Source organism: Anser anser (assembly GCF_964211835.1).
Source record: "Anser anser genome assembly, chromosome: 1".
Classification (NCBI taxonomy): domain Eukaryota; kingdom Metazoa; phylum Chordata; class Aves; order Anseriformes; family Anatidae; genus Anser; species Anser anser.
This window is the reverse complement of record NC_139720.1, coordinates 209,661,171-209,688,843: the sequence shown is the minus strand read 5'-3', so window position 1 is coordinate 209,688,843 and position 27,673 is coordinate 209,661,171. Positions and strand designations below refer to the sequence as shown.

The 27,673-nt window shown below is 47.7% G+C and overlaps 1 protein-coding gene across 6 annotated transcripts in view; it reads right to left on the bottom strand.

Annotated features, from left to right (window-relative positions):
* Positions 1–27,673, bottom strand: part of PAK1 (p21 (RAC1) activated kinase 1) — an 805,686-nt gene that overhangs the window by 370,983 nt on the left and 407,030 nt on the right. Inside the window, exons 14-16 of one of the 6 annotated variants that reach the window (XM_083821755.1) lie at positions 6,897–7,093; positions 5,232–5,369; positions 1,743–3,330 (exon numbers count right to left, since the gene is read on the bottom strand). The exons of 4 other annotated variants lie outside the window; for them this stretch is intronic. In XM_083821755.1, coding sequence (XP_083677881.1) covers positions 3,244–3,330; positions 5,232–5,369; positions 6,897–7,093 — 422 coding nt within the window. In that variant the 3' untranslated portion in view covers positions 1,743–3,243. Of the gene's footprint in view, positions 1–1,742; positions 3,331–5,231; positions 5,370–6,896; positions 7,094–14,509; positions 15,728–17,628; positions 17,767–19,240; positions 19,438–27,673 lie in introns of those variants that run through there. One more of the 6 variants, XM_083821749.1, reaches the window with a different exon arrangement.

Here is a 27,673-nt window from a genome sequence, read left to right as displayed (position 1 = left end):
AGATCTCAGCTCAGAAGCGATCTCAGCTCAGCCAGCCCCTCTCACCCAAACTCTTGGCCCCACTGAACTTAAATCAATCATTTGTTTAAAGAAAACCTAGGGCTGCAGTAATCCAGCTCAATATCAGCTCTTTAAATATAGGAAGCTTGAAATGCACCAGCTGCTTCTTAAATACGATATTCTTCAGTGCTTTGGAAAAAAAAGAGATGAGTTTTACCTTCCGCCACCACCAGGAGCTCTGGGAGCTGTAGCACGTTGTGCCATTTCGGCACCTAACCTGATGGGGTTGCTGAGGATCCCATAAAAACAAAGCAGGTTTTCAGGATGGATAGTCAAACTGAATATTTCATGTTCTCATATAGAAGAGAGAATCTAATAATCAAATAAATAAGGGCTGTGATTAAAAATGGTTCAGACTCAGTAGAATTAGTTCATACTGTAGGTATATTAAAATATATTTTAAAATGCTACCAAATCAGTTCTCTTCTCTTGGAAGTTGCGTTCAAATCCCAGCAGTAAGGATGTTCTCAGAAAAAAAAATAAGAATTAGTAAGTCAGACACTTGTGCTAACAGCTCTCTGTAGTGACCAGAAAGTGCTGTAAAAGGCTATGCAGCAGCTGCCACCAGTGCTGAAGCTGAGCGATGCCCAGATGAACCTAAGAGTAGAGAAAAGGATCCATCTCTGGACAAAAAAAAATGTATCTCATTCTCCTAAACTAACTACATTCTTTTATTTATCTTTTTATTTAAGATTTCTGAGACCATGAAAACACGATGCGTCTGTTAACTTGGAATTGGGGCTAGGTACAAAGTAGCAAGTCAAACTCTTTCGCATCACAGGTTGGTAAAATAAAAACAGGAGAAGATGACATGTCTACAGCCGCTGTCTTACAGCTTCCCAGTGCATAGCTCTCAGTCCTTACCAAACCAGTAAGGACCAATTCACAGCTGAAGTCAATGAGACAGAAGCACATCACAGGCTTAAGAATGGGGAGAAACAGTCACTCCTGCAGATTCCTTTCCAATAGGCAACAGAGAATCCAGCAGAGTAACTTAAATACAAGTCACCCTTTTTACCATTTTTCCTCCTGCAGAAAAATAAGCTCACGGATTTGCTCGCAGGTAGGGCACATCTGCATTACCACTCTCATCTCAAAGGGGTGTCAAGGATGGAGTGGGAAGGGAAGGCGAAGGGAAGTCAGCAACATTCAATAAATTCATGGATCAGGTTTAATCCTGTGCTGTCCAAAAAAGTCAATTGGTGGGTCGGTAAAACCAGAGCCACATTAGATTTTAGACCTAGTGAGCTCTAGCCCATCATTCCTTCCACCGCACACATGGCATTTTGAGACTTGCATAGAAAATAAAACCAAACTCCTCACCAAAGAGAATTATCCGAGGGCAGTGGCCTTCCCTTTCCCGATCTCCACCCCAGCCCCAAGCAGAGGAGCTCATCAAGAGATCAGGTCCCCCCCAGGGCTGGCAGCTTTGCTGCTCTGCCCAAGGAATTCATCTTGTAAGGGGAAATTTTTCATATTACATGAAGATGAAGAATATATACAAGGGGAGGAAGGCAGAAGATTTGGCAATGGGCTTCAGACGTTACAGCCTCACGTCAGACAGTGGCCACCCTGTAGCCTGAAGGATGGGAGAAGACACCAAAAAAGCAAGGGACCTTACAGGCTTTATCTACGCCTGTAAAACCAGTGCAAGGGCTGTCACGTATCGCAGAGTGAATGGGGAAAAATATATGTATATATTTCAATCACAAGCCCAGGGCAGGGAGGAAAGGACTGATCCAGCAGCAGGTCTCAGCAAGAAGCAGGAATGAGTTTCTGTGCAACACAAGTGCTTTGGGGAGAGGAGAACTGGATTAAACTCACCCTGGAAATGACCAAAGCGATACGTACAGAGAAAGCAAGATCTTTTATCCGTTCCCTCTGTGTGCAGTTACTCCTCTTCAGAGCCACTCGCTATCCCACAGGACTACAGAAGCTTGTATCACTTAATGCATCGCTTGTAAGCACCCAGTGACGATAACATGAAAACCCATCCCATCCGACAGAGCTGTCTGGTGACAGTGAATTCTCCAACCCTCCCTCAGCCCCGAGTTAAGAAATGCAGCAGTCCTTTTATTAAAAATCAGGATACAGTTCAACATAACGCCAGTGTTTACACCCGATCTCTCTAGTAGTTCCAGGATCGCTGTTGTTTTACATATCATTAGCAACCAAAGGAGTCAGTAGCATAAAGATATCAGTTCACTCGCTCATTTCAAAAAAAAAATAATAAAATGAATGCCCCTATGCTTCCAAGGAAACACTGTCCATGATCAGTTTGTTTTCTGTTGGCCTTGGTCTAAGAAGCAAGAGTTTTCACCATCATCTTGCAGGCAGATCTTATCTTCCTAAGAGCAATTGTTCTGTTTGCTTTCTCTTACAGGGCAGGTCTCCACGAAGCCTGACAGCACTAATAAAATAACCCTAAAAGAAATCCCAGTTGATTTTTCCTGTGATTTTTCTAGAATATCAGAACTATTTGAAAGCTGTTTAATTACTTGAGTTGAAACGAAAGTGTGCGGGGAAGGACCTTGATTCACACAATTTGGCAAAAAGATCACGACTTGTCCAACAGCTGCAAGAAGCACACACAGGCTTTCTCCTTGCTCCCCCGAAGCATCCAGCGGTGCTGCGGGAGGGCTGCATGGTCCTGCCCTCGTTCCCCTTCCAGTTGTTTTAGCTGTTCCGATTGCTGCTGCCTGCTTCCTTCCCTCCTCAAGTCATCCACAGCAGAGAGCAGCCTCAGTGCTGGAAGAGCAGCTTGGCAAAAGCAGGAGGAGTCCAGCCAGCAGAAGATTTACTTTATTAAGATAAACATGGTCTAAAGGCTCCACATTATCTTTAAAAATAAACACAGTAAGAAATACGAAAACAAACTGGCTTTGCTACGGGTAGGTCAGGTTCAGATGTTCTCAGAAGATCTTCCCAGCCATAAAATATACCCTTCCCCTACCGTGCCCATCAAGGAGGATGGAAAGACAGTTCACTACGCAAGATCAGCAGCGTACCTGTTGCGTGCCCTCCCACATTCAGCAAACGATACATCTGCTACCCTTCAAGGCAGATCAAAGTTTTAAGAACACCCCTGTGAAGGAGGAGCGGGAGGGGACAGGGACAGGTAATTCGGTTTCTGTAGGGAACATCTAAAAGGCTTGACACGACGGCTGTGCTGGCTCCCCCGCTTTAATGGTTGTTCTTTGCTGCTTCTTTAGCAGCAAGAATCAGAGGAGTGAGACTAGAAAGAGGCTTTGCAATTTTCAGGAACTGGTGCTAGGAAGAGGAAAAAGGAAAAAAAAAGGTTACATTTCTCAGAACATGTCCCAAAAGCCTGGTGTTTACACAAAATATCGGGACCTAGACCTGTATGAACTCCAACAACCTCCAAGCAGGCGAAACAAAAAAGGCACGATGAGCAAGAAAGTTCACCGTGACTTTTGGGCCTCACCTGAACTGATAAAGAGCTTTGCACCCAACACATCCTAGTTTCTCCAATGTTTATACACTCTCAAGACTAAGCAAGTTCTCCCAGGAAATAAATTCATGCAAAATCTACAGTGAAATTCTTTGTGGAAGGGAGGTGTAAGTAAAAGCAACCTGTGCAGTTCCAAAACATTGCACAGGGCTTCCTGCAGCAATCATCTCTCCATTCTTCCTTTCCTGTCACCACAGATCTGCTGAAAACATTGCCTTGGCCTTCTAAAGCTATTAGAAATTTTCAGAACAGCTGGGACTGAGGAGCACAGCAGGGAATTCACAACAGGACCAGTCAGGCCATCTCCTATACCAGGTGCTCTGTTCTGTTAAACAATATTGATTATCGAGCACGCAACAAGCAGTAGGTGGTGTCACAAAGTGCTTCTTGCAGCACATGTGGTGTTTGTTTCGGGGGCAAGGTTTAAAACATAACATCTGGAACAGAGGAAGAAGTTTTCCCTGTGTTCAGGGTTAAGTGGAAAGCTTGCAATACTCCAGCCTCGCAGAGAAAGTCTAGGTTGGGGACAGAGACTGACACAAAACAGCTAATCAGACGAGTGGAGGCATGAAGCCCACAAGCTGTTCAGAAAACCCAAAATAATTAAGTCCCCCAGGACTTCTGAGCATCAGAAGGGATCAACCACCCAATCTGAACACACTTCAGAGGTGGTAAAATCCGAGGCCAAAAGGTAAAGGCAGGCAGAAATGCTGCAGTCCCAATGTTCTCCTGCCCCAAAGAACACAACCCTGCTGCTGTCTGATACTCTGGAGCTGGCAAGTCCAGGAGAAAAAGTCAGCTTTCATCTACTGCCATTCTTTCTGCCGGTGATTAATGCTTCATTAGTGTCTCAGAAAGGCAGCAGCACTCCCAAAGCTGAACCCAGTAGACAAACTAAAGGAAAGAAAGGAACACCAAAAAAGAGACAACTGTCTCACAGTCGACATCTGAGGGCCCCATCATCACCGATTTATTTTACAAAGAGATGAAGCACATTTTCCACCCCCGTGGGAGGTCTGACAAAAGGAAACACATGAACACTCCTCATCTGTGTTGGTAAAAAGCCTGGGAGCTTTGTCCTTCACTTTCACCACGAGTCCAGACAAAGACACCAGGTTTTCAGTGAAATAACTGAGGATTTCTCACAAGCTTGATTCCATCACCTCTGCAGGAAGAGCTGTATCTGGCAAAATGTGTTAACGCCAAACTGCTGCAGGTAATGCAAGACGTGCCCCTTCCAGAAAGCTTTGGGAACTCTCCCCCAGAAGGGAGACAACCAGAGCATTCGATAGCTGGAAGCCCTCCTGTTATCCAAATGGGAACAAGCACGGCCAGACCGCAACACCACAGCCAGATGTTAGGGTGAGCTGCATGAAGAAGCCACGGGAATTAAGGGGCTCAGCAGTTGGCAGGCTCGGGGCACGGCAATTATTTGAGGTTGGTTACAGAACACGCTGCACAGCTGCTGCCAGTAGCAAGTACAGCACAAAAAGGAAAGTACTCTGTTAACGCTTCGTTAGGGATTTGGGGTTTTTTGGTTGGTTGGTTTTGTTTTTTTTTGCTCGTTTCTTCATGGTAAATTATCTCTGCTGTGCTTGTGACTTCAGATGATGCAGTATTTAAGACCCCAAATGACATTTCTCCGCGTGCCTATTCTCACTCTAGAATGCTTAATTCCGTCCTGTTCCCCGGCACTTACCTGGAGCAGCTCTTTTGCAGAACCTCTTTTTTCCACGTCCATTTCAAGACAGCGATTTAGGAAGTCTCGGAATATGGGTGAAAGCTTTTCTGGATTCTGCAGTTCCGGAGTCCCGTTAGTAGCAATGAGATACAGGGCCTAAAGCAAAGCAAGCACCAAAGAAACAGGAGGTTACGAAGGTCAGACTCCAGCTGCAGATTACAGAGGCACCCATTTTTCCTCTCCCTCCCCACAGTTCAATGGGGAAAAACAAAACCAAAACAAACCCTTATCAGGGTGACGAAGAAATGCTTAAGTTTCAGCAAAGAGAAGAGCTGCCAGCCCTATTTTTATGTGGATGGGATCCAATCCTTTCTTGCTTTACCCTCGTAATCTGGGTTTGGATCCTGCAGCCCTCTCAAGGGATTAAGAGGACAAAACCAGCAGTCCAGACTGTGTTTACAGAGGGAAGTTGGCTGGCACAGCTCTGCCAGTGCTCGACTCCTGCAATAACTATATCCTCATGGGAAGGTACCCCTGAAGAAACAGGAGGCTTTCTTCTCTCGATACTTTGCCCAAATGCACAAGGCCTAAAAAGTCAATACTCTAAAGATGCAGTTGGTCCTTTACAAAAGATGGCCAGTAGGTTCTCAAGCAGCACTTAACACCCTACAGAAACAAGTGGAGTCGTTTTGCTGCTGCTTGGGAATGAAGAATTCTCTAAGAATCAGGAAATTCAGAATTCATCCACTGCAAAATTTTACTATTAAAAGAAAATCGCTAGATGCCTTTTAAAAGGAAACAGACATCTGGCAGAGGCCTTCTGAGCTCACTGCTCATCACATCTCAACGTAGAGGTCTGATAGCCTGGGAACTGCAACAAGTTAAGTTAAATGAGAGCAAAGCACCCCGTTTCTTAGCCATCCTCATTTAACTCCACACCAACTTTTTCCTTTCGCATTTCTTCACTGCTGCGCTTCTCTCCCAAAATCACCTCCAGTCAAAGAGGTGGAAACAAGTTAAACAGAACTGTTCTAGATCCCTTCGTCCTGTTTAGCTTAGAAAAAAAGCCATAAAACTGGCTCACACCAAGAACAGCTGCATTCCTACAAACTGATAGAATTTCCCCTTTCATTAAAGAATACGAAGGGAAAGACACCAGCAGGGGCAAAGCCTGATTAAAGGCTAGTTAAACTTGGAGCTTTATTTGCAAATAAATATTGTAAATAAATAAAATTTATTATTTGCAAATAAATAAAATTCTTTAATGCAAATAGGAACAATGCACCAGCAAGAAAAAGCCCTGTTTATAAAAGAGCAATGTGGTATTCTTTGAATTCAAGGACAGCTCTCTTCCCCACTCACAAGGATTTAAGAAGCCAGGCACTCTGGGGCCAGAAGGTGCCCCTGTCAGCCTCTCCAGAAAGGGGGGAATTATGGATGCACCACAGGATTAACTCAGACCCTACCTGAAGGTCTGCAACAGGAAGAGCCTGTGCCCTCTGCCACCCAGAACCAGCCATGGCTTCTAACTTAAATGACCACAATCTTCTCACTACAGCATCTAAGGAGACGTGTAGCTGCATGTGATGAAACCACAGCGGAGGTTCACCTGCCTCCTCCAGAGCCTAGGTTAACCAGCAGGCTCAGCGAAGGCCTGAGGGCAAAAAAAAGGCACTCGCTTACTCTCAGGGGGTTTTCATTGAGGTAGGGGGGTTCTCCTTCGATCATCTCGATGGCCATTATCCCCAGTGACCAGATGTCCACTTTGGGCCCGTAGGCTTTTCGTGTCACCACTTCAGGCGCCATCCAGTACGGGGTCCCCACCATGGTGCTGCGCTTGCTCTGTTCGGGAGTGATCTGGGCACAGAAGCCAAAGTCAGCTGGAAAAGCAAAGAAGGAGGGAAGAAATAGTTAGAAACCAGCAGGTTTCTCCAAAAACAACACGTACTGATGCCACAGCTGTGGTACAAGCTAGCCTGTTGCACTGCCTGCTACATTGCTGCTGCAAAGGAGGCCTGGTTTTGTGGTTAACAAGGTGTTCAGGAGTAAGCTTCTAAATCTGACTCGCTGAGGCCATCAACATCACAGAGCTGCTCACTTGTCGATGTGAAAGCTGGTGATCAGTAAAGAGCTGTACATGGATGCTGTGAAACGTGGCAGTGCAGCATTTGGCAGCTGTAATACACTGTGTAACACATGCTCTCAAGCCTGTTCCTTGGTCTGTGAAAACAGAAACCAATGCCCAGTCTGTCCTCCCTCCACCCACACCCACCAGTATTATCTGGTCGTATTTTCAGTCCCGGAGATAGTATTTCCCCAGAAGATGTACCATCTCTCAAACACGATTTGCTTTCTAGAGCAAATACTGTGTTCAGAATAAATTTAAGTACCTAATTTGGTACTTATTATTTTCTTTGAGAAGACAGAAAGCTGGAGAGCCTTCCTGTGGAAATTGCTTGGCCCTGTCTTATTTGCATTTGACTTTCCAAAAGATCACAGAATAATAGAATCATAGGAAAATTAAGGTTGGAAAAGCCCTCCAAGATCACCTGGTCCAACCATCCCCCTACGAACAATGTCACCCACGAAACCACGTCCCCAAGCACCACGTCCAACCTTGCCTTGAACACCCCCAGGGACGGGGACTCCACCACCTCCCTGGGCAACGCGTCCCAATGCCTGACCGCTCTTTCTGAGAAGAAATGTCTCCTAAATGTTTTAATTGGTGAAGAGTAGCACTCTTTGTTCAATTCTTTGTTTTAATTGTTGAAGAGTAGGCGCATGACGTTTCCATTTTTCCACTCACCAGTGACATCGCCCGACTGCCAGGACTTTTCAACTGTGATGGAGAGAGGCTTGGCAACTACATCAGCCAGTTCCCTCAGGACCCTGGGATTCATGTCATCAGGTCCCATAGACCTGGACCTGTTTACATTCAGCAGGTGGTCTCGAACCTGCTCTGCACTTACCGTGGGTGGGACTTTGCTCCCCCAGCCTTCACCTACGGGTTCAGGGAAATGAAAGACTTGGGAAGCCCATCTACCAGTGCAGACGGAGGCAAAGAAGTTGCTGAGTACCTCAGCCTTCTCCGTGTCTGTCGTTACCAATTACTCAGGTATAGAAACTCACTCCTAATATAAGAAATTAGCCACCTCTAATCGCTTCCACACTACTATTTTCACCCCTCAGTTTATTTTCACAAATGTTAAAGGCGCATGGTGGCCCCTGGGGACTCCTCCTGTCAGCCCAGCGCAGCAGCCCGAAGGGAGCTGGGTCCTCTCTTGTGCTCTTCCTCGAGGCTCTGTGCAGAAGGGCTGACACCTCTCGCACAAGGGCTGGCGGGTGGGAAAGAAACACGCACACAACCCCTGAATATCGGCAAGAGTTCTTTATTGCCAGGTGTTTGGTGGCTCCAAGCTAATGTCTGGGATGGAGCCTGCGCGACGAGGAGTAGGGAGCTCGCCGGGCCCTGCTGCGTAGCTACCGGTGTTCTCTCATGGCACGCAGCAGAGAGCTGCCGGGGTAGTCCCAGGTCTGATGTGGCCGAGGTGGATCCACTTCCATGGGTTCCTCCGCCTCTTCTTGTGGATCCACCTCCATGGGCTCCACGGTGTCAGGCAGGAGGACAAGCCAGTCCTTGCCTGGGACTGCCCACATGGGATGCCTCCCATCAGCTGTGTTCTCCGGCCAGGGTGCCGAACGAGGGGGTCGCCCAGTTCCATTGCCTGGTCCCATGCCACTCTCCACTTGATTTTCATTCGTGGGTTTCACGCCGCCATCTCTTTTACGGCCACGGCTGGGTCCCTCGCTGCGATCTGGCCGATGGGCACGCCTCTGCTCCCCACGGCTCTCCGCATCACGCTCCCGTCTTCGCTCCACACCACCACTGCACCTCTGGTTAGGCCCAGGCCCCCTGCTGCTGGATGTCTGAGGGGCCGGCCTGTTCCCCGCATCGCTGCGGTGCCAGTGATATCTCCAATAATCGTCTCTGGGCCGGGCAGCAGACTTCCCCCAGGCACTGATGTCTTTTGTGCCGCAGGTGCTGTCCCTCTGCCCATGAGACATCTTTCTCCCATTAGCTGCCATCTTCTCGGTGCTTCCTCAGATCGCTTCGCGGTCCTCACACCGAGGAGGGCTGCCGCTCGCCTTGCTCCTTTCTCTGGCCTTCCTCCTGCCGCTTACGCTGGCTCTCAGAGGACCGAGTCGCTGAGCAAGTGGCGGGCCAGCGGCAGGGGGCCTCTTTTATAGGGCCCGGGGCAAAGGCGTGACAGCGGTGGCCACTGTGACCTCAGCAAGGCTCTGTGATGGAGTGGCCCGTGCGAGGCCAAAGGCGGCTGCGTTGGGAGAGGCCTGGAAGATGCCCTCATGTGGACAAGGAGGAGGGCTGGGGGGGCTGAGGGGCCCCTTTTCTGGGGCTGGCTCCCCCCCAGGCCATTTGGCTTGACAGAGAGAAAGGCTGCCCCATGCAATCCTGCCTCAACCCATTTTTTCTCCCCATCTCCAAGGCTTAGAATCTCTGGTTAACAAAAGAAAACTCCATCAACAAAACCAAACCAGACCCATTCAAAAGGCTAAAGCGGTCACAGCTGAAGTACCCATCTTCAGGAGATCTTTGATCTGTTTGAGGGCAGCACAGCCCCAGGAATTGGAGGGGAGCAGCCAGGTTAAGCCCGGCAAGCTCACGGAGTTCAAGCTCTAAATTCTCCCAAAAGATGAGCCTCGGGACCAAAACTTGGGACCCTTCTGGGCAATAAAAATCAGGGATGCAGGAAAAACATCACTTATATAAAGTGCAGCAGTTTTCCCTGAAGCATGCGATAATAACCCTCTCTTCCTCTCTTGTACCTACCAGCGTATTGCCTCTGCTCCTGCTCATTCCCCCCACTTCGCTCCCAAATAATAAGACCCTGCAGAACTGTTCCCACCAGTGAAAACGCTAAATTTAGGTATGAAAAAGTAAAAGTTTAAAGATCCAGGGCAGGTTTTGTGTGTCCCAGTGCATATTTAGCCTTGGGACACCCTTCTGAGATAACCACAGGTACATTTCCCTCCCGTGCAGGTGGAAAAAAAAGGCAGCAGTGGGATGAGAGGACTGGGGTTGGGAAGCATTTTGCAGCCACGAGGTTTCAACCAGGACCTCTGCAGAAGCTCCTCTCCTTTGCCATGGGACTAAAAATAAAATAAAATAAAATAAAATAAAATAAAATAAAATAAAATAAAATAAAATAAAATAAAAACACTCAAGTAATGGTGTTGAGGGAAATACTGGCAGAGCCACCAGCCCCGTTACCACTTTTTCAGGCACTTTTGGGGTACGTTACCAGGCCCTCCGGTCTGCCTGGTGCCCGGCTTTGTGAAGTTTCACGAGGGGAGCAGCAGGATGCAGGATGACACAGTTTGGCTGCCGGGCTCTCATGGGACAAGGACATGGACATGGGATGCACATCGCAGCAGTGCCACCACCAACTAGTTTGCCAGCTCCCCCTTCCAGACATTCCCTTTTTCTTCCCCCTCCGACGTGGGGCTCAGCACCCAAATGGCTTGTGAGAGCTCGGCAGGGCTCCCAGTGCCAGGAGGCTGAGCTGGGAAAGTCCTCTTCACGTTAGGCTTGGTTTCTTGGACTTCCAGCACCCAGCTCTGCCCTACAGCCACAAGCGGATAAAATCCTACAGCAGGGGGCTTGTGGGGGCACACGTGTCCTCCCCTTAATATTCCTTAATCCAAGCTGGGACGAGGCACTTGCACAATTATGTAGGTGATAAACTCCTGCTCTTGTCATCAGCCTCACCCTACTGACCCCACATGTAAAAGTGATGCTGGGGAGGGCAGCTTTAGGGACCGATCCCAAATCCTCCCCCGTTTCCTCCTCTGCACCTGGAGCCGCAGACACCAAGCTCTACCTGGGGAGACAGCAAGCAGCCAGGAGGGTCCATTTCATCATCTGCCTCCTCCTCTTCCTCCTCAAGCTGGGCTCTACATCCTGCTTCCACACTGGTGTTTCTCAGAGCATTAATGACTTCCAAACAGGTGAAAATAAGCAGTAGAAATCACACTTTCTGCATCAGCTTTCAGCGTAAAGTCACTTTGCTCTATCAAGTAAGATCTAATTAAAACAGATCAGAGAAACACAACTCCTTCAAGCACCCCCCAATTCATTTCTGCAAGCGTCATTGAAACAAAGGGGAGGAGAAGCAGGTCATTCATTCAGGTTTTATTTAAGGTTTCAGTTTTGCTTTCTAAATGGCTGAGCTGACCCTAACAAACCGGGCACTACCGGAGAGTTACACCAAGGCAGTACAAAGAAAGAGAAACACGTTTTCCAGCTGATTTTAAAACGGCAAATGCCCTTGTTATTTCCCAGCAGGACAAGACACACAGACATCTGGCAGCAGGTCAGATTAGCTCCAGCTCACTTAGCACGAGTTGTTGCTCAAAGACATAAGGCTCAGTCCTCACTCTGAGCACCCCTTCATTGCACAGGAGCCCCCCGCTCCTTCCTGCTCCCAAACAGGATGCCTCAATCCACCGCAGGCTGCTTCAGCACCCTCCAAATTTCCTCAGCAGTTGGGAAACTGAGCTTTTACCTTTTGCATCCTCCTACCCCAGCACCCGTCTTCTTCCTCAGACCAACACCATCTTCTGTTGCCCTCCCACCCCTTTCCTGGGGGCATCCATTTCGGCTGCAAGTTTCCATCCAGCCCCCGCCGGCATCGCTGTTCTGCCACCACCGGCAGCTCCCTGCTTCTCCAAGACCCCAGCCTTGATGCTGAGAATTGTCATTAGCAGCAAACCATGAGATCCACCCTAGGACATTATCTATATGCTCAATCCAGTGCGTTTACAACCCCAAAATACATCCACATGTTCTCTATTACTATCAAAATAAGCCACTGAAAAGTCTCCGTATTTTATGCTAGGGAGACAAACAGACTCAGCCTTCACCTTTGACAGCTTCCATATGAAAGATGCTGGGGAATCTGTAAGCTCGTAATTAAGAAAGGCGTTCAAATACGTACCATTCTTCTTGGACTTTGGGCTGGACCTTTCACTGCCAGCTGAGCTCAGCAAACTTGAAGTACCAGCAGCCTACAGGCCACTTCAGCCCATCCTTGCATGGTAAATATCATCTGGTGATACCAACCCGTGATACCTTGAGACAGACACGTTCGGATACTAACAGAGATCTCAGCTCAGAAGCGATCTCAGCTCAGCCAGCCCCTCTCACCCAAACTCTTGGCCCCACTGAACTTAAATCAATCATTTGTTTAAAGAAAACCTAGGGCTGCAGTAATCCAGCTCAATATCAGCTCTTTAAATATAGGAAGCTTGAAATGCACCAGCTGCTTCTTAAATACGATATTCTTCAGTGCTTTGGAAAAAAAAGAGATGAGTTTTACCTTCCGCCACCACCAGGAGCTCTGGGAGCTGTAGCACGTTGTGCCATTTCGGCACCTAACCTGATGGGGTTGCTGAGGATCCCATAAAAACAAAGCAGGTTTTCAGGATGGATAGTCAAACTGAATATTTCATGTTCTCATATAGAAGAGAGAATCTAATAATCAAATAAATAAGGTCTGTGATTAAAAATGGTTCAGACTCAGTAGAATTAGTTCATACTGTAGGTATATTAAAATATATTTTAAAATGCTACCAAATCAGTTCTCTTCTCTTGGAAGTTGCGTTCAAATCCCAGCAGTAAGGATGTTCTCAGAAAAAAAAATAAGAATTATTAAGTCAGACACTTGTGCTAACAGCTCTCTGTAGTGACCAGAAAGTGCTGTAAAAGGCTATGCAGCAGCTGCCACCAGTGCTGAAGCTGAGCGATGCCCAGATGAACCTAAGAGTAGAGAAAAGGATCCATCTCTGGACAAAAAAAAATGTATCTCATTCTCCTAAACTAACTACATTCTTTTATTTATCTTTTTATTTAAGATTTCTGAGACCATGAAAACACGATGCGTCTGTTAACTTGGAATTGGGGCTAGGTACAAAGTAGCAAGTCAAACTCTTTCGCATCACAGGTTGGTAAAATAAAAACAGGAGAAGATGACATGTCTACAGCCGCTGTCTTACAGCTTCCCAGTGCATAGCTCTCAGTCCTTACCAAACCAGTAAGGACCAATCCACAGTCGAAGTCAATGAGACAGAAGCACATCACGGGCTTAAGAATGGGGAGAAACAGTCACTCCTGCAGATTCCTTTCCAATAGGCAACAGAGAATTCAGCAGAGTAACTTAAATACAAGTCACCCTTTTTACCATTTTTCCTCCTGCAGAAAAATAAGCTCACGGATTTGCTCGCAGGTAGGGCACATCTGCATTACCGCTCTCACCTCAAAGGGGTGCCAAGGATGGAGTGGGAAGGGAAGGCGAAGGGAAGTCAGCAACACTCAGTACATTCATGGATCAGGTTTAATCCTGTGCTGTCAAAAAATGTCAATTGATGGGTCAATAAGACCAGAGCAACATTAGATTTTAGATCAAGTGAGATCTAGCCCATCATTCCTTCCCATCTACCCCACGCATGGCATTTGAGACTTGCACAAAAAATAAAAGCAAACTCCTCACCAAAGAGAATTATCCGAGGGTAGTGGCCTTCCCTTTCCCGATCTCCACCCCAGCCCCAAGCAGAGGAGCTCATCAAGAGATCAGGTCCCCCCCAGGGCTGGCAGCTTTGCTGCTCTGCCCAAGGAATTCATCTTGCGAGGGGAAACTCTCCATATTACATGAAGATGAAGAATGTATACAAGGGGAGGAAGGCAGAAGATTTGGCAATGGGCTTCAGACATTACAGACTCACGTCAGACAGTGGCCACCCTGTAGCCTGAAGGATGGGAGAAGACACCAAAAAAGCAAGGGACCTTACAGGCTTTATCTACGCCTGTAAAACCAGTGCAAGGGCTGTCACGTATCGCAGAGTGAATGGGGAAAAATATATGTATATATTTCAATCACAAGCCCAGGGCAGGGAGGAAAGGACTGATCCAGCAGCAGGTGTCAGCAAGAAGCAGGAATGAGTTTCTGTGCAACACAAGTGCTTTGGGGAGAGGAGAACTGGATTAAACTCACCCTGGAAATGACCAAAGCGATACGTACAGAGAAAGCAAGATCTTTTATCCGTTCCCTCTGTGTGCAGTTACTCCTCTTCAGAGCCACTCGCTATCCCACAGGACTACAGAAGCTTGTATCACTTAATGCATCGCTTGTAAGCACCCAGTGACGATAACATGAAAACCCATCCCATCCGACAGAGTTGTCTGGTGACAGTGAATTCTCCAACCCTCCCTCAGCCCCGAGTTAAGAAATGCAGCAGTCCTTTTATTAAAAATCAGGATACAGTTCAACATAACGCCAGTGTTTACACCCGATCTCTCTAGTAGTTCCAGGATTGCTGTTGTTTTACATATCATTAGCAACCAAAGGAGTCAGTAGCATAAAGATATCAGTTCACTCGCTCATTTCAAAAAAAAAATAATAAAATGAATGCCCCTATGCTTCCAAGGAAACACTGTCCATGATCAGTTTGTTTTCTGTTGGCCTTGGTCTAAGAAGCAAGAGTTTTCACCATCATCTTGCAGGCAGATCTTATCTTCCTAAGAGCAATTGTTCTGTTTGCTTTCTCTTACAGGGCAGGTCTCCACGAAGCCTGACAGCACTAATAAAATAACCCTAAAAGAAATCCCAGTTGATTTTTCCTGTGATTTTTCTAGAATATCAGAACTATTTGAAAGCTGTTTAATTACTTGAGTTGAAACGAAAGTGTGCGGGGAAGGACCTTGATTCACACAATTTGGCAAAAAGATCACGACTTGTCCAACAGCTGCAAGAAGCACACACAGGCTTTCTCCTTGCTCCCCCGAAGCATCCAGCGGTGCTGCAGGAGGGCTGCATGGTCCTGCCCTCGTTCCCCTTCCAGTTGTTTTAGCTGTTCCGATTGCTGCTGCCTGCTTCCTTCCCTCCTCAAGTCATCCAAAGCAGAGAGCAGCCTCAGTGCTGGAAGAGCAGCTTGGCAAAAGCAGGAGGAGTCCAGCCAGCAGAAGATTTACTTTATTAAGATAAACATGGTCTAAAGGCTCCACATTATCTTTAAAAATAAACACAGTAAGAAATACGAAAACAAACTGGCTTTGCTACGGGTAGGTCAGGTTCAGATGTTCTCAGAAGATCTTCCCAGCCATAAAATATACCCTTCCCCTACCGTGCCCATCAAGGAGGATGGAAAGACAGTTCACTACGCAAGATCAGCAGCGTACCTGTTGCGTGCCCTCCCACATTCAGCAAACGATACATCTGCTACCCTTCAAGGCAGATCAAAGTTTTAAGAACACCCCTGTGAAGGAGGAGCGGGAGGGGACAGGGACAGGTAATTCGGTTTCTGTAGGGAACATCTAAAAGGCTTGACACGACGGCTGTGCTGGCTCCCCCGCTTTAATGGTTGTTCTTTGCTGCTTCTTTAGCAGCAAGAATCAGAGGAGTGAGACTAGAAAGAGGCTTTGCAATTTTCAGGAACTGGTGCTAGGAAGAGGAAAAAGGAAAAAAAAAGGTTACATTTCTCAGAACATGTCCCAAAAGCCTGGTGTTTACACAAAATATCAGGACCTAGACCTGTATGAACTCCAACAACCTCCAAGCAGGCGAAACAAAAAAGGCACGATGAGCAAGAAAGTTCACCGTGACTTTTGGGCCTCACCTGAACTGATAAAGAGCTTTGCACCCAACACATCCTAGTTTCTCCAATGTTTATACACTCTCAAGACTAAGCAAGTTCTCCCAGGAAATAAATTCATGCAAAATCTACAGTGAAATTCTTTGTGGAAGGGAGGTGTAAGTAAAAGCAACCTGTGCAGTTCCAAAACATTGCACAGGGCTTCCTGCAGCAATCATCTCTCCATTCTTCCTTTCCTGTCACCACAGATCTGCTGAAAACATTGCCTTGGCCTTCTAAAGCTATTAGAAATTTTCAGAACAGCTGGGACTGAGGAGCACAGCAGGGAATTCACAACAGGACCAGTCAGGCCATCTCCTATACCAGGTGCTCTGTTCTGTTAAACAATATTGATTATCGAGCACGCAACAAGCAGTAGGTGGTGTCACAAAGTGCTTCTTGCAGCACATGTGGTGTTTGTTTCGGGGGCAAGGTTTAAAACATAACATCTGGAACAGAGGAAGAAGTTTTCCCTGTGTTCAGGGTTAAGTGGAAAGCTTGCAATACTCCAGCCTCGCAGAGAAAGTCTAGGTTGGGGACAGAGACTGACACAAAACAGCTAATCAGACGAGTGGAGGCATGAAGCCCACAAGCCGTTCAGAAAACCCAAAATAATTAAGTCCCCCAGGACTTCTGAGCACCAGAAGGGATCAACCACCCAATCTGAACACACTTCAGAGGTGGAAAAATCCGAGGCTAAAAGGTAAAGGCAGGCAGAAATGCTGCAGTCCCAATGTTCTCCTGCCCCAAGGAACACAACCCTGCTGCTGTCTGATACTCTGGAGCTGGCAAGTCCAGGAGAAAAAGTCAGCTTTCATCTACTGCCATTCTTTCTGCCGGTGATTAATGCTTCATTAGTGTCTCAGAAAGGCAGCAGCACTCCCAAAGCTGAACCCAGTAGACAAACTAAAGGAAAGAAAGGAACACCAAAAAAGAGACAACTGTCTCACAGTCGACATCTGAGGGCCCCATCATCACAGATTTATTTTACAAAGAGATGAAGCACATTTTCCACCCCCGTGGGAGGTCTGACAAAAGGAAACACATGAACACTCCTCATCTGTGTTGGTAAAAAGCCTGGCAGCTTCGTCCTTCACTTTCACCACGAGTCCAGACAAAGACACCAGGTTTTCAGTGAAATAACTGAGGATTTCTCACAAGCTTGGTTCCATCACCTCTGCAGGAAGAGCTGTATCTGGCAAAATGTGTTAATGCCAAACTGCTGCAGTTAGTGCAAGACGTGCCCCTTCCAGAAAGCTTTGGGAACTCTCCCCCAGAAGGGAGACAACCAGAGCATTCGATAGCTGGAAGCCCTCCTGTTATCCAAATGGGAACAAGCACGGCCAGACCGCAACACCACAGCCAGATGTTAGGGTGAGCTGCGTGAAGAAGCCACGGGAATTAAGGGGCACGGCAGCTGGCAGGATCGGGGCACGGCAATTATTTGAGGTTGGTTACAGAACACGCTGCACAGCTGCTGCCAGTAGCAAGTACAGCACAAAAAGGAAAGTACTCTGTTAACGCTTCGTTAGGGATTTGGGGTTTTTTGGTTGGTTGGTTTTGGTTTTTTTTGTTCGTTTCTTCATGGTAAATTATCTCTGCTGTGCTTGTGACTTCAGATGACGCAGTATTTAAGACCCCAAATGACATTGCTCCACGTGCCTATTCTCACTCTAGAATGCTTAATTCCGTCCCGTTCCCCGGCACTTACCTGGAGCAGCTCTTTTGCAGAACCTCTTTTTTCCACGTCCATTTCAAGACAGCGATTTAGGAAGTCTCGGAATATGGGTGAAAGCTTTTCTGGATTCTGCAGTTCCGGAGTCCCGTTAGTAGCAATGAGATACAGGGCCTAAAGCAAAGCAAGCACCAAAGAAACAGGAGGTTACGAAGGTCAGACTCCAGCTGCAGATTACAGAGGCACCCATTTTTCCTCTCCCTCCCCACAGTTCAATGGGGAAAAACAAAACCAAAACAAACCCTTATCACGGTGACTAATAAATGCTTAAGTTTCAGCAAAGAGAAGAGCTGCCGGCCCTATTTTTATGTGGATGGGATCCAATCCTTTCTTGCTTTACCCTCGTAATCTGGGTTTGGATCCTGCAGCCCTCTCAAGGGATTAAGAGGACAAAACCAGCAGTCCAGACTGTGTTTACAGAGGGAAGTTGGCTGGCACAGCTCTGCCAGTGCTCGACTCCTGCAATAACTATATCCTCATGGGAAGGTACCCCTGAAGAAACAGGAGGCTTTCTTCTCTCGATACTTTGCCCAAATGCACAAGGCCTAAAAAGTCAATACTCTAAAGATGCAGTTGGTCCTTTACAAAAGATGGCCAGTAGGTTCTCAAGCAGCACTTAACACCCTACAGAAACAAGTGGAGTCGTTTTGCTGCTGCTTGGGAATGAAGAATTCTCTAAGAATCAGGAAATTCAGAATTCATCCACTGCAAAATTTTACTATTAAAAGAAAATCGCTAGATGCCTTTTAAAAGGAAACAGACATCTGGCAGAGGCCTTTGGAGCTCATCGCTCATCACATCTCAAGGTAGAGGTCTGATAGCCTGGGAACTGCAACAAGTTAAGTTAAATGAGAGCAAAGCACCCCGTTGCTTAGCCATCCTCATTTAACTCCACACCAACTTTTTCCTTTCGCATTTCTTCACTGCTGCGCTTCTCTCCCAAAATCACCTCCAGTCAAAGAGGTGGAAACAAGTTAAACAGAACTGTTCTAGATCCCTTCGTCCTGTTTAGCTTAGAAAAAAAGCCATAAAACTGGCTTACACCAAGAACAGCCGCATTCCTACAAACAGACAGAATTTCCCCCTTCATTAAAGAATATGAAGGGAAAGACACCAGCGGGGCAAAGCCTGACTAAAGGCTTGTTAAACCTGGAGCTTTACTGAGAGCACGCAAAGAGGAACAATGCACCAGCAAGAAAAAGCCCTGTTTATAAAAGAGTAATGTGGTATTCTTTGAATTCAAGGACAGCTCTCTTCCCCACTCACAAGGATTTAAGAAGCCGGGCGCTCTGGGGCCAGAAGGTGCCCCTATCGGCCTCTCCAGAAAGGGGGGAATTATGGATGCACCACATCATTAACTCAGACCCTACCTGAAGGTCTGCAACAGGAAGAGCCTGTGCCCTCTGCCACCCAGAACCAGCCATGGCTTCTAACTTAAATGACCACAATCTTCTCACTACAGCATCTAAGGAGACGTGTAGCTGCATGTGATGAAACCACAGCGGAGGTTCACCTGCCTCCTCCAGAGCCCAGGTTAACCAGCAGGCTCAGCGAAGGCCTGAGGGCAAAAAAAAAGGCACTCGCTTACTCTCAGGGGGTTTTCATTGAGGTAGGGGGGTTCTCCTTCGATCATCTCGATGGCCATTATCCCCAGTGACCAGATGTCCACTTTGGGCCCGTAGGCTTTTCGTGTCACCACTTCAGGCGCCATCCAGTACGGGGTCCCCACCATGGTGCTGCGCTTGCTCTGTTCGGGAGTGATCTGGGCACAGAAGCCAAAGTCAGCTGGAAAAGCAAAGAAGGAGGGAAGAAAAAGTTAGAAATCAGCAGGTTTCTCCAAAAACAACACGTACTGATGCCAATGCTGTGGTACAAGCTAGCCTGTTGCACTGCCTGCTACATTGCTGCTGCAAAGGAGGCCCTGGTTTTGTGGTTAACAAGGTGTTCAGGAGTAAGCTTCTAAATCTGACTCGCTGAGGCCATCAACATCACAGAGCTGCTCACTTGTCGATGTGAAGGCTGGTGATCAGTAAAGAGCTGTACATGGATGCTGTGAAACGTGGCAGTGCAGCATTTGGCAGCTGTAATACACTGTGTAACACATGCTCTCAAGCCTGTTCCTGGGTCTGTGAAAACAGAAACCAATGCCCAGTCTGTCCTCCCTCCACCCACACCCACCAGCATTATCTGGTCGTATTTTCAGTCCCAGAGATAGTATTTCCCCAGAAGATGTACCATCTCTCAAACACGATTTGCTTTCTAGAGCAAATACTGTGTTCAGAATAAATTTAAGGACCTAATTTGGTACTTATTATTTTCTTTGAGAAGACAGAAAGCTGGAGAGCCTTCCTGTGGAAATTGCTTGGCCCTGTCTTATTTGCATTTGACTTTCCAAAAGATCACAGAATAATAGAATCATAGGAAAATTAAGGTTGGAAAAGCCCTCCAAGATCACCTGGTCCAACCATCCCCCTACAAACAATGTCACCCACGAAACCACGTCCCCAAGCACCACGTCCAACCTTGCCTTGAACACCCCCAGGGACAGGGACTCCACCACCTCCCTGGGCAACGCGTCCCAATGCCTGACCGCTCTTTCTGAGAAGAAACGTCTCCTAATTGTTTTAATTGGTGAAGAGTAGCACTCTTTGTTCAATTCTTTGTTTTAATTGTTGAAGAGTAAGGGCATGACGTTTCCATTTTTCCACTCACCAGTGACATCACCTGACTGCCAGGACTTTTCAACTGTGATGGAGAGCGGCTTGGCAACCCCATCAGCCAGTTCCCTCAGGACCCTGGGATTCATGTCACCAGGTCCCATAGACCTGGACCTGTTTACATTCAGCAGGTGGTCTCGAACCTGCTCTTCACTTACCGTGCGTGGGACTTTGCTCCCCCAGCCTCCACCTACAGGTTCAGGGAAATGAAAGACTTGGGAAGCCCATCTACCAGTGCAGACGGAGGCAAAGAAGTTGCTGAGTACCTCAGCCTTCTCCGTGTCTGTCGTTACCAATTACTCAGGTATAGAAACTCACTCCTAATATAAGAAATTAGCCACCTCTAATCGCTTCCACACTACTATTTTCACCCCTCAGTTTATTTTCACAAATGTTAAAGGCGCATGGTGGCCCCTGGGGACTCCTCCTGTCAGCCCAGCGCAGCAGCCCGAAGGGAGCTGGGTCCTCTCTTGTGCTCTTCCTCGAGGCTCTGTGCAGAGGGGCTGACACCTCTCGCACAAGGGCTGGCGGGTGGGAAAGAAACACGCACACAAGCCCTGAATATCAGCAAGAGTTCTTTATTGCCAGGTGTTTGGTGGCTCCAAGCTAATGCCTGGGATGGAGCCTGCGCGACGAGGAGTAGGGAGCTCGCCGGGCCCTGCTGCGTAGCTACCGGTGTTCTCTCATGGCACGCAGCAGAGAGCTGCCGGGGTAGTCCCAGGTCTGATGTGGCCGAGGTGGATCCACTTCCATGGGTTCCTCCGCCTCTTCTTGTGGATCCACCTCCATGGGCTCCACGGTGTCAGGCAGGAGGACAAGCCAGTCCTTGCCTGGGACTGCCCACACGGGATGCCTCCCATCAGCTGTGTTCTCCGGCCAGGGTGCCGAACGAGGGGGTCGCCCAGTTCCATTGCCTGGTCCCATGCCACTCTCCACTTGATATTCATTCGTGGGTTTCACGCCGCCATCTCTTTTACGGCCACGGCTGGGTCCCTCGCTGCGATCTGGCCGATGGGCACGCCTCTGCTCCCCACGGCTCTCCGCATCACGCTCCCGTCTTCGCTCCACACCACCACTGCACCTCTGGTTAGGCCCAGGCCCCCTGCTGCTGGATGTCTGAGGGGCCGGCCTGTTCCCCGCATCGCTGCGGTGCCAGTGATATCTCCAATAATCGTCTCTGGGCCGGGCAGCAGACTTCCCCCAGGCACTGATGTCTTTTGTGCCGCAGGTGCTGTCCCTCTGCCCATGAGACATCTTTCTCCCATTAGCTGCCATCTTCTCGGTGCTTCCTCAGATCGCTTCGCGGTCCTCACACCGAGGAGGGCTGCCGCTCGCCTTGCTCCTTTCTCTGGCCTTCCTCCTGCCGCTTACGCTGGCTCTCAGAGGACCGAGTCGCTGAGCAAGTGGCGGGCCAGCGGCAGGGGGCCTCTTTTATAGGGCCCGGGGCAAAGGCGTGACAGCGGTGGCCACTGTGACCTCAGCAAGGCTCTGTGATGGAGTGGCCCGTGCGAGGCCAAAGGCGGCTGCGTTGGGAGAGGCCTGGAAGATGCCCTCATGTGGACAAGGAGGAGGGCTGGGGGGGCTGAGGGGCCCCTTTTCTGGGGCTGGCTCCCCCCCAGGCCATTTGGCTTGACAGAGAGAAAGGCTGCCCCATGCAATCCTGCCTCAACCCATTTTTTCTCCCCATCTCCAAGGCTTAGAATCTCTGGTTAACAAAAGAAAACTCCATCAACAAAACCAAACCAGACCCATTCAAAAGGCTAAAGCGGTCACAGCTGAAGTACCCATCTTCAGGAGATCTTTGATCTGTTTGAGGGCAGCACAGCCCCAGGAATTGGAGGGGAGCAGCCAGGACAGCCCGGCAAGCTCACGGAGTTCAAGCTCTAAATTCTCCCAAAAGATGAGCCTCGGGACCAAAACTTGGGACCCTTCTGGGCAATAAAAATCAGGGATGCAGGAAAAACATCACTTATATAAAGTGCAGCAGTTTTCCCTGAAGCATGCGATAATAACCCTCTCTTCCTCTCTTGTACCTACCAGCGTATTGCCTCTGCTCCTGCTCATTCCCCCCACTTCGCTCCCAAATAATAAGACCCTGCAGAACTGTTCCCACCAGTGAAAACGCTAAATTTAGGTATGAAAAAGTAAAAGTTTAAAGATCCAGGGCAGGTTTTGTGTGTCCCAGTGCATATTTAGCCTTGGGACACCCTTCTGAGATAACCACAGGTACATTTCCCTCCCGTGCAGGTGGAAAAAAAAGGCAGCAGTGGGATGAGAGGACTGGGGTTGGGAAGCATTTTGCAGCCACGAGGTTTCAACCAGGACCTCTGCAGAAGCTCCTCTCCTTTGCCATGGGACTAAAAATAAAATAAAATAAAATAAAATAAAATAAAATAAAATAAAAACACTCAAGTAATGGTGTTGAGGGAAATACTGGCAGAGCCACCAGCCCCGTTACCACTTTTTCAGGCACTTTTGGGGTACGTTACCAGGCCCTCCGGTCTGCCTGGTGCCCGGCTTTGTGAAGTTTCACGAGGGGAGCAGCAGGATGCAGGATGACACAGTTTGGCTGCCGGGCTCTCATGGGACAAGGACATGGACATGGGATGCACATCGCAGCAGTGCCACCACCAACTAGTTTGCCAGCTCCCCCTTCCAGACATTCCCTTTTTCTTCCCCCTCCGACGTGGGGCTCAGCACCCAAATGGCTTGTGAGAGCTCGGCAGGGCTCCCAGTGCCAGGAGGCTGAGCTGGGAAAGTCCTCTTCACGTTAGGCTTGGTTTCTTGGACTTCCAGCACCCAGCTCTGCCCTACAGCCACAAGCGGATAAAATCCTACAGCAGGGGGCTTGTGGGGGCACACGTGTCCTCCCCTTAATATTCCTTAATCCAAGCTGGGACGAGGCACTTGCACAATTATGTAGGTGATAAACTCCTGCTCTTGTCATCAGCCTCACCCTACTGACCCCACATGTAAAAGTGATGCTGGGGAGGGCAGCTTTAGGGACCGATCCCAAATCCTCCCCCGTTTCCTCCTCTGCACCTGGAGCCGCAGACACCAAGCTCTACCTGGGGAGACAACAAGCAGCCAGGAGGGTCCATTTCATCATCTGCCTCCTCCTCTTCCTCCTCAAGCTGGGCTCTACATCCTGCTTCCACACTGGTGTTTCTCAGAGCATTAATGACTTCCAAACAGGTGAAAATAAGCAGTAGAAATCACACTTTCTGCATCAGCTTTCAGCGTAAAGTCACTTTGCTCTATCAAGTAAGATCTAATTAAAACAGATCAGAGAAACACAACTCCTTCAAGCACCCCCCCATTCATTTCTGCAAGCGTCATTGAAACAAAGGGGAGGAGAAGCAGGTCATTCATTCAGGTTTTATTTAAGGTTTCAGTTTTGCTTTCTAAATGGCTGAGCTGACCCTAACAAACCGGGCACTACCGGAGAGTTACACCAAGGCAGTACAAAGAAAGAGAAACACGTTTTCCAGCTGATTTTAAAACGGCAAATGCCCTTGTTATTTCCCAGCAGGACAAGACACACAGACATCTGGCAGCAGGTCAGATTAGCTCCAGCTCACTTAGCACGAGTTGTTGCTCAAAGACATAAGGCTCAGTCCTCACTCTGAGCACCCCTTCATTGCACAGGAGCCCCCCGCTCCTTCCTGCTCCCAAACAGGATGCCTCAATCCACCGTAGGCTGCTTCAGCACCCTCCAAATTTCCTCAGCAGTTGGGAAACTGAGCTTTTACCTTTTGCATCCTCCTACCCCAGCACCCGTCTTCTTCCTCAGACCAACACCATCTTCTGTTGCCCTCCCACCCCTTTCCTGGGGGCATCCATTTCGGCTGCAAGTTTCCATCCAGCCCCCGCCGGCATCGCTGTTCTGCCACCACCGGCAGCTCCCTGCTTCTCCAAGACCCCAGCCTTGATGCTGAGAGCTGTCATTAGCAGCAAACCATGAGATCCGCCCTAGGACATTATCTGTACGCTCAATCCAGTGTGTTTACAGCCCCAAAATACATCCACATGTTCTCTATTACTATCAAAATAAGCCACTGAAAAGTCTCCGTATTTTATGCTAGGGAGACAAACAGACTCAGCCTTCACCTTTGACAGCTTCCATATGAAAGATGCTGGGGAATCTGTAAGCTCGTAATTAAGAAAGGCGTTCAAATACGTACCATTCTTCTTGGACTTTGGGCTGGACCTTTCACTGCCAGCTGAGCTCAGCAAACTTGAAGTACCAGCAGCCTACAGGCCACTTCAGCCCATCCTTGCATGGTAAATATCATCTGGTGATACCAACCCGTGATACCTTGAGACAGACACGTTAGGATACTAACGGAGATCTCAGCTCAGAAGCGATCTCAGCTCAGCCAGCCCCTCTCACCCAAACTCTTGGCCCCACTGAACTTAAATCAATCATTTGTTTAAATAAAACCTAGGGCTACAGTAACACAACTCCATATCAGCTCTTTAAATATAAGAAGCTTGAAATGCACCAGCTGCTTCTTAAATACGACAATCTTCAGTGCTTTGGAAAAAAAAGAGATGAGTTTTACCTTCCGCCACCACCAGGAGCTCTGGGAGCTGTAGCACATTGTGCCATTTCGGCACCTAACCTGATGGGGTTGCTGAGGATCCCTTAAAAAGGAAGCAGGTTTTCAGGATGGATAGTCAAACAACTGAATATTTCATGTTCTCATATAGAAGAGAGAATCTAATAATCAAATAAATAAGGGCTGTGATTTAAAATGGTTCAGACTCAGTGAAATTAGTTCATGCAGTAGGTATATTAAAAATATATATTAAAAAATGCCACCAAATCAGTTCTCTTGTTGGAATTTGCTTTCACATCCCAGCAGTAAGGATGCACTCAGAAAAAAAAAAAAAGAAAAAAAAAAAAGCCACAGAGGAAAATTTTAAGTCAGACACTTGTGCTAACAGCTCTCTGTAGTGACCAGAAAGTGCTGTAAGAGGCTATGCAGAAGCTGCCACCAGTGCTGAAGCTGGGCGATGCCCAGATGAACCTAAGAGTAGAGAAAAGGATCCATATCTCAGAAAAAAATATATACCTCATTCTCCTAAGCTAACTAAATTTTATTTATTTTTTTAAGATTTCTGAGAACGTGAAAACATGATGTGTCTGTTAACTTGGAATTGGGGCTAGGTACAAAGTAGCAAGTCAAACTCTTTCGCATCATAGACAGGTAAAAAATAAAATAAAACAGATGACATGTCTACAGTCACTGTCTTACAGCTTCCCAGTGCATAGCTCTCAGTCCTTACCAAACCAGTAAGGACCAATTCACAGCTGAAGTCAATGAGACAGAAGCACATCACAGGCTTAAGAATGGGGAGAAACAGTCACTCCTGCAGATTCCTTTCCAATAGGCAACAGAGAATCCAGCAGAGTAACTTAAATACAAGTCACCCTTTTTACCATTTTTCCTCCTGCAGAAAAATAAGCTCACGGATTTGCTCGCAGGTAGGGCACATCTGCATTACCACTCTCATCTCAAAGGGGTGTCAAGGATGGAGTGGGAAGGGAAGGCGAAGGGAAGTCAGCAACATTCAATAAATTCATGGATCAGGTTTAATCCTGTGCTGTCCAAAAAAGTCAATTGGTGGGTCGGTAAAACCAGAGCCACATTAGATTTTAGACCTAGTGAGCTCTAGCCCATCATTCCTTCCACCGCACACATGGCATTTTGAGACTTGCATAGAAAATAAAACCAAACTCCTCACCAAAGAGAATTATCCGAGGGCAGTGGCCTTCCCTTTCCCGATCTCCACCCCAGCCCCAAGCAGAGGAGCTCATCAAGAGATCAGGTCCCCCCCAGGGCTGGCAGCTTTGCTGCTCTGCCCAAGGAATTCATCTTGTAAGGGGAAATTTTTCATATTACATGAAGATGAAGAATATATACAAGGGGAGGAAGGCAGAAGATTTGGCAATGGGCTTCAGACGTTACAGCCTCACGTCAGACAGTGGCCACCCTGTAGCCTGAAGGATGGGAGAAGACACCAAAAAAGCAAGGGACCTTACAGGCTTTATCTACGCCTGTAAAACCAGTGCAAGGGCTGTCACGTATCGCAGAGTGAATGGGGAAAAATATATGTATATATTTCAATCACAAGCCCAGGGCAGGGAGGAAAGGACTGATCCAGCAGCAGGTGTCAGCAAGAAGCAGGAATGAGTTTCTGTGCAACACAAGTGCTTTGGGGAGAGGAGAACTGGATTAAACTCACCCTGGAAATGACCAAAGCGATACGTACAGAGAAAGCAAGATCTTTTATCCGTTCCCTCTGTGTGCAGTTACTCCTCTTCAGAGCCACTCGCTATCCCACAGGACTACAGAAGCTTGTATCACTTAATGCATCGCTTGTAAGCACCCAGTGACGATAACATGAAAACCCATCCCATCCGACAGAGCTGTCTGGTGACAGTGAATTCTCCAACCCTCCCTCAGCCCCGAGTTAAGAAATGCAGCAGTCCTTTTATTAAAAATCAGGATACAGTTCAACATAACGCCAGTGTTTACACCCGATCTCTCTAGTAGTTCCAGGATCGCTGTTGTTTTACATATCATTAGCAACCAAAGGAGTCAGTAGCATAAAGATATCAGTTCACTCGCTCATTTCAAAAAAAAAATAAAATGAATGCCCCTATGCTTCCAAGGAAACACTGTCCATGATCAGTTTGTTTTCTGTTGGCCTTGGTCTAAGAAGCAAGAGTTTTCACCATCATCTTGCAGGCAGATCTTATCTTCCTAAGAGCAATTGTTCTGTTTGCTTTCTCTTACAGGGCAGGTCTCCACGAAGCCTGACAGCACTAATAAAATAACCCTAAAAGAAATCCCAATTGATTTTTCCTGTGATTTTTCTAGAAATATCAGAACTATTTGAAAGCTGTTTAATTACTTGAGTTGAAACGAAAGTGTGCGGGGAAGGACCTTGATTCACACAATTTGGCAAAAAGATCACGACTTGTCCAACAGCTGCAAGAAGCACACACAGGCTTTCTCCTTGCTCCCCCGAAGCATCCAGCGGTGCTGCGGGAGGGCTGCATGGTCCTGCCCTCGTTCCCCTTCCAGTTGTTTTAGCTGTTCCGATTGCTGCTGCCTGCTTCCTTCCCTCCTCAAGTCATCCACAGCAGAGAGCAGCCTCAGTGCTGGAAGAGCAGCTTGGCAAAAGCAGGAGGAGTCCAGCCAGCAGAAGATTTACTTTATTAAGATAAACATGGTCTAAAGGCTCCACATTATCTTTAAAAATAAACACAGTAAGAAATACGAAAACAAACT